This window comes from Macrosteles quadrilineatus, unplaced genomic scaffold, assembly GCF_028750875.1.
Source record: "Macrosteles quadrilineatus isolate MER2022 unplaced genomic scaffold, UCM_ALF_1.0 Scaffold_2__2_contigs__length_208266976, whole genome shotgun sequence".
Taxonomy (NCBI): Eukaryota; Metazoa; Arthropoda; class Insecta; order Hemiptera; family Cicadellidae; genus Macrosteles; species Macrosteles quadrilineatus.
Genome location: NW_026542595.1, coordinates 49,615,670 through 49,622,744, shown reverse-complemented (window position 1 = coordinate 49,622,744; position 7,075 = coordinate 49,615,670). Strand labels below are relative to the sequence as shown.

General features: G+C 33.5%; 1 protein-coding gene across 1 annotated transcript; it reads left to right on the top strand.

Annotated features, from left to right (window-relative positions):
• Positions 1-2,621: 2,621 nt before the first annotated feature.
• Positions 2,622-6,251, top strand: LOC128987420 (uncharacterized). The gene is made up of 3 exons (XM_054408255.1): positions 2,622-3,415; positions 4,239-4,382; positions 5,765-6,251. Exons 1-2 carry the CDS (start codon positions 2,786-2,788, stop codon positions 4,365-4,367), a joined length of 759 nt encoding a protein of 252 aa, XP_054264230.1. The 5' UTR covers positions 2,622-2,785; the 3' UTR covers positions 4,368-4,382; positions 5,765-6,251.
• The last annotated feature ends 824 nt before the right edge of the window (positions 6,252-7,075 follow it).

The window sequence follows — 7,075 nt, the reverse complement described above, 5'->3', positions numbered from 1 at the left end:
GGGGTTGTTTCAGGCGGGGAGACCACATAAGTCGTCGGTCAGCAGTCCTCGTACACCGCCGCCACCACATGGTACGTCCAACAACCGCAACTCCGCGGCTATACCGCCTACTGCCCTACTGTACTGTGTAACAAACCAACTGTTGTGTGCAGTAAATCCTCAAAACAAAGCTAACATAACAGAGTTGAAAATAACTTGATAAATGACTTTGAAATTGTTATCAGTTTTGTAAATATGTTTGGTTTAGCATAATGTTAAACTACTATTAAAGTCAGTGTTTTTTTATTTACGTAGAACGAGAGGACATAGACCTTTTGACACACCTGATTCTAAGTTATCAATCTTTTTGGTGGAAAAAGTAAATATGGGCATTTCATATCAAAAAGGTTTTGTGTTAAGAAAGTAAATTTAAAAATATATATTATGTACAAAAACTAAAAGGTCGAGAATGTATTACATTGTTTCAAGCTTTAAAAGTGATATGAGTGGGATTAACGCAAAAAGGATGTTCGTTATAATAAAAGAAATATAAATAGTCATTCTAAGCAGACAATTTAGTTTTAAAACCTGTTGGGCTCTGATTATATTATTGAAATGATTTGTTTTTATTTCCAGGGTCAACTAAGACCTCGGTTCACAGCCATCAATCTCGGGTAAATATTTATTTGATATTTATATTTATTTATATGTTTAGTTAGTGTGGTTGTTGTCAGACAATCGTCTGACAATCAAACAATCAAACAAACACAATTTGTATCATTGTAACTGTTCTATTAAAATAACAGAATTTTTCTAGTTAATAATTTATACAAAAACATTGATAAATTAATTTTCGAACACAAATAAAATGTGAAAATGTGTTCAACATTGATATTCTAACCAGTACAAAGCATCTTGCCATATCCTGAGAAGGCGCTAACCCATCGATTCTCAAGAGAGCTAAATATAAGTTAAATGGAAACAGTCGGTAGCGTGCCGCCAGTTCGCGAGGTCTTGGCCGCCATATTGATTTCTTTGATATTACAGACCTGGTGCTCCCCCTTCACCGGCCAATACTTCAACCAAATTACATTTCCGACAGACAATAATTCTCACTCTTTCTTTTATTTTAACAGCTTTGTTTGTTAAAGGTTTTTCATGTAAATTTGATATTTATTTCAATTTATAGATACATTTAAAGATGAATAACAAATGAAGCAACGAAAATTGATAAATTAATTAAGTTAAAACACTCAGCTCATGGAAGTTGATTAATTTTATGCAACTAATTCATGATTAGTTTCACTATGATTAATGTACTCTGTATGCAGTATGTGTGTACCCTGTGTTGTAAACTACTTAATGAAAATTTTGTAATATACAGGGCGTGCGGTCATAAATTTCTAATAAAATTATCTGTTAAACTGCATGATAAGGATGATTAAATGATGCTTATTACCAAAGTGGCTACTGATATATATATATATATCATTACTATGAAAGATGTAACAGGGCGAGCACAAAAATCTCATTTATTTGGTTTTTTAATATTCTTGTGTAGCTTAGTTCTGTTCTACTTGAATAATGAATTTTTTTTAAAATCTTATAATTTGGTCATTGAGATAATTGTTTTATAAAATCTTTTAATAAACTATAGACTTTGTTTCGTCGGGAATCAGTATCCTTGGACTAGAGTCGTTTGTGTGATATGAAATGCACCTTTTAAACACTAACAGCGATACTTTTCCTTACAATATTTAGTTGAGCTATTGCTACAAACACGCTGTATAAGTAATGGTCTGTTTCCTCGTTGCAGTACGTCATGTCCAGCCAGGATGAGGACCTGCTAGACCTGATGGTCAGAATCGCAGAGACACCAGAGGAGTGGGAGCGCATACACAGAGTCCTCAGTAAGTATACACGGCACACGTTTAATTACAATTACTTTACAGTTAATTGACATAGGCAACAATATACTAAGAAATAGGTGTGTGTATAGTTTATTTCTTAGTGTTGAGCGTATTACGGATTAAAAATATTTAAAACACGTGGTAAGGTTATTTCTCAAAATGTTAACACAGTAGAAAGTTCGGGTCTATTTATGTTTATTACTAATATTTTGATAAGTTTTTTTCTTTTAAAAAGGCTATCTAATTATACTAACAATAATATTTAGGTAGTTCATGATGTTAGCACGCATTGTAATAAACACTGTAGAACGGGATAAAAAAAGACTAAGCGATTTTTGTTTTGTTTTATACTTTCTAGTATTCATCTCAAATTTAGTATATGGTTTCGGTTATGAAATTATACTTACCTTAGTTTTTTTAGTTGGCAATCGTTTTAAAAATAAATTTTGTCATATTTAAGATTATATTAGTCATCGTATTAATACATCAATAATATTTAACGAAACTTTCATTACAAAAAGAATTAATAAACTTATGTTTTAATAGATTTTGTTTTTTTCTATGAATTTAAACCTGCAATCCATTCTGTTTGTGTACCTTTTTGCTTGTTTATTATAAACAAATTATTTTAAAACCTTTTCTATTCCAATTAGGCCTAGCCTAATAGTAACTGATTGCATATTATATTTTTACTAACTTATTGATAGTATAAACACTTTTTTATAGGTCTAATTGGAAGAGAGAAAGAGGCATACGAAACAACAGAAAATAACATACCCACAGATGATTTAAACGAAGTTATTGATACAAAAAACTTGACCGATAACGATTTCGAGTCAGAACACAAGATAGATCCCACGTATAACATAACCGTCGCGCCTACCACCGAGGTTAACATGTTGACGTCAACAACTCCTCCATTGTTGACAACCACACCAGAGACTGCGACCACTGGCGAGAGTCAAGATACGCAGTCTGGAGATATGGACGACACGGACACAGGCTGGCCAGACTTCGAAGAGGCAATCGTCAAGAAGGTGAAGAAATCTCACCCAGTAGATGAAAACGACATTCTGGAGTCAAACTGGCTGGAAGACGATTGGCTCGACCCTAAATGGAACAGCTTTTTGAGCAGTAAAAGTGACCAAAATCAAGTTGAACATATATCAAATAAGAATTCTGTAGGTGTTACACCCCTGGTAAGTGGTGTGAAGACAAACTCAGAGAAGAGTGAGGATGTTCCAAGATCGAGACTGTACAGAGACCCCAAGATATTGGAATTTCATTTGAAGGACGTGGTGAGCTTCCGCAACCACACGGTTGAACACAACTCTTCAGAGGACAGCAACAGCAGCTCCAGTCACGAGGGTCGGCCGATGTTCGTGTATCACAGAGTAACGACGAGTCCTCAGGAGCGCCGCGGCAACGCCTTCATCGCCGTGAGCGTGGTGCGGCAGAGTGTGGAGGAGTCTCCGTCCACTACACTGTCACCTCACACGTTCTGGGACCAGATACGGAGAATACAGGTAACTATTGTGTTTGACTATTCCTTGTTTGTTACAGCTTAAAATCTATAATTGTCATTTGGAGTTTGAACGTTCCGTTTACTCAATAAGTAATTGATACTTGAAGACTTTTTTTAGATGAGTATGCATAAGTTAATTATGCCCAATAAACACCACATTAAATTTACAATTATCCTGAAATACACATTATGGGTATGCCACGATGTGTGAGGTTGTAAAATCTATCTATTCGAGGTTTTAGTTTGGTTAAAGTTTGTCATAAATAATCGTTTGCTGATATTTCCACAGAAAATAGTTTCGGAAAGCACTATAAGCTTGTTGAGTCAACTTATATTTAGTGATATGATTAATAAATTACCTAAATTATGTTATTTTAGCAACAGACCATTAATATATAGATTCGCGAATAGCATTTTCCTTTTATTATAAAAACATACTCATCATAACTTTTTAGTAAATATGTTGTTCATGTGTAATATTGTTGTTTTCTTAGTACGTTCAGCGGCATGTTTTGTCTTAGTTTGCTATTATAATCAATATTCACAACACAAGTAAAACTTGATCTATTTGCCTTTCTTAAATAAGCTTAATAGTGTTTGCCGCTACCAGTAGTCGTGATTATTATATAGGCATATACAAATTTGGAATTAAACTAATCTATTTGTAATTTGACAAACGTTGATATTTTGCAATATTTTCACGCATTATAAATTCACTCATGCAAGGTCTTTAGGAGCATATTGTCTGCAGGAAAGATTAACAAATTAATTGTATAACGTATTATTTCTGTACTTCTGTCACGTAATTATTGGATTTATTACAGACTCCAGCTAAAGATTCGCTGTTGAAGCGTGAGAGAAAAAATTGGAGACAAGAGGTTCATTGGAAACACAACAGAGGACGCAGACACCATCACGCGCACACGCACACACACCAGCCGACGTACCACTGACGTAGGGGACTTTAGGTGACTATCTAGCAAAGATAAGGGCTGAAACATTATTGTGCTTCTTGATGAATTGCATACATACCAACTGACAAAGACTCGCAATTATTGTGTCGTTATTTGTGCAAATAGTCTATAAAGTGGAGACAAATATTGGATATGAGGCTTCTCAGAGTGTCAATTTTAGTATCTTTAAAAAAAGCCGCCTTGCACATTACGTTTTTTGTACACTTGTTTTTATATGAACACTAACAGGTTCTACCTTACTAGTAACACAATTTAATACAACATTAATTTAATGAATTGATGTTCTAACAAACAATCGAAACACGTTTGATCTTTAATACACATTTCTTTTAATATTAGGCCAGCTTGTTCACCAAGGAACGATTGGTGATTATAGCATTTCTATAGTTTTAATAATTGCACCACCAGTTATTGGCCTAAACGTTGTTATGTACAGTTGTCATTTGGAGTGGGTAAAATATATTGTTCAGAAATAAGCTGTTTCCTTTTTTTGGTTAAAGGACGAGTTTTCCATATACTATAAACATACCAGTAACTAGTTATGAGTAGGGTAGTTAACTTTACCTGCGGCCGTTTTTAAACTAGACTTTTCAATTCAGTTTTTAGAATTCAAAAGATTCACTCAACAGTATTGTTTACTTACTTAATATCAATTTTTTAATACTATACAATACAAGTTTGGACTAATGAGGTTCAAGGAGTGAGAGAAAAGAAGTAAAATTGTAACGCTTGAAACATAAACTTATCAGCTGTTAAGGCCAATGTAATTGATTATACAATGAGTCAGTAGTTGGGAAAATGAGTCGTTGTATCAAAATCAGTGGCAATAAGACGTTAGAAACGATTACTTCTTTTAGACGTTATGAGTAGTGGTTGTCAGTAATTAAAAAACTGTCCTAGGAAAGGTAGTGTACGCATCTCGCGTAATTAGCATTTAAGACACTCTTAGAAGTTTTAAAGGCACTTGCCAAGGCTCGTAAATGTTCTACTCGTGTCTTAAAGACTATCTTTACGTGATCGTAATTATAAAGCTATAATAACACAAAGAGATTGCATACAATGTTATAAGTTGATAAAATAATCAAACGTTTAAAATCATTTGACGAAATGTTCTAGTTATCTTCTCTAATGTTTGTACATCCGAACATTGAAACATTTTTTTTTTTGTGAGATAGGCAATGTGAGAGATTCAATAAAATAGGAATCAGTGTTAATGATTGATTTTCTTAAATTAATAATGTTTTTAAATTAAATTAAATTTTAAAACAAAGAAAAAATATAGCCATTGGTCAACTTTGCACTGAGGAATAATACTTTCACTAACACGTACTTTAAAGGTAACGTCTGCAATAAAACTGAATATTTGATGTTTTCAGGGCAGAAGAGGTCCCATTACGCCGGAGTTGCTTATATTGACTGCGACAATATATTTTCCACGTCAGAGTATTTTTGTATGTGTGTTCACTAGACTTTCCTAAACAGCTTTTGTTGCGATTTATAGCAACATTAATCTACTACATTCCTAGCCATTGTTCATGATCTAAGTTTCACATTTTGTTTGCAAAGGAAACAACACGACAATATTTAATGTCACCATTCTTGTCAATAGTTACTTTGTTTTTATTTTTCCTACAAACCTCTGAACTATTTTTGAACGAATAGCTATAGCAGTAAAACAAGAAGAATAGTGAGTAATGTGCATTGAAGATTATGTAGATGTATGCTTTAAATTATTGAATTTAAACCTAAAAATGTTATTTAAAAACCAGCTGTAGCCTATTGAGTATTTTACAGCTTGTTAGCTAGGTGATTTTTACCAAGTTGTATTGCTTAGGAATAAAATTTTGTAAATATTGTAAAAGATTGTATGTTCTGTAATAAAATCTACATTTGTTTATTGTTTACTTTACTAACACATTTATTCTCTTCATAGGATACACTTATAAGATTCCGAATAAAAGCTCATTTAAACGTATTTCATTATCTTTGAGCAAACACGTTTCTGTGAAAGCTAATAATATATGATGATTTGATCATTTAAGTGTTTTTGTTATCAGTTTTTTGTTATCAGACGTGTTATCAGACGTGTTATCAGACGTGTGTTATTAGACGTGTTAGCTATGTGGTTTTCCATCCACATATTGTCCACATTTTCTGTCAGAGATATTTGATAAACCCCCTTTTACATGATGTACCTGTATTCCCTTAAAAGGGGTCTATGGCTATACAATCGATTGTCAGGTCTAAGTAAATTAGACAAAGTATATTTACACTAATTTCTGCTACAAAACCAAACTACTTTAGTACTAAAATAGTTTTTAAATAGTTCCGCAATTAAATGAATATTCAATAAAGGCAGACAATCACTGCTGTACAATCACGTGGAGACAGCCTAGTTTTTATTTCGCTATTCTTTACTATTTTTAATGTTTAAGGAATTTAGGAGGAGTTAGTTTTAGTGTTCTAACTACCTGACCCAGAGGTGATGTACCACCAAGGCGATGTAGATATCGCTGTGGAGGGTGGGTAAGTGCGGAAGCGTGTGCCAGTATATTCCCGCCCCGGGCTACAGCAGCATCAGATACATTTATCTCCGCGCCCCTAGCAACATCCGCGCTCGAGCCTCATTTACACTTTACCCATTTCCTTTCAAACTTCTCATTTTTATATTTTCAACCATTATATGG

What these genes read in the sequence shown, in the direction of transcription:
- LOC128987420 (XM_054408255.1), top strand. Translation starts at nt 2,786, where the DNA reads ATGTTGACGTCAACAACTCCTCCATTGTTGACAACCACACCAGAGACT. An exon ending in ACCAGATACGGAGAATACAG is followed by an intron (nt 3,416 to 4,238) that starts GTAACTATTGTG and finishes GATTTATTACAG; the next exon opens with ACTCCAGCTAAAGATTCGCT.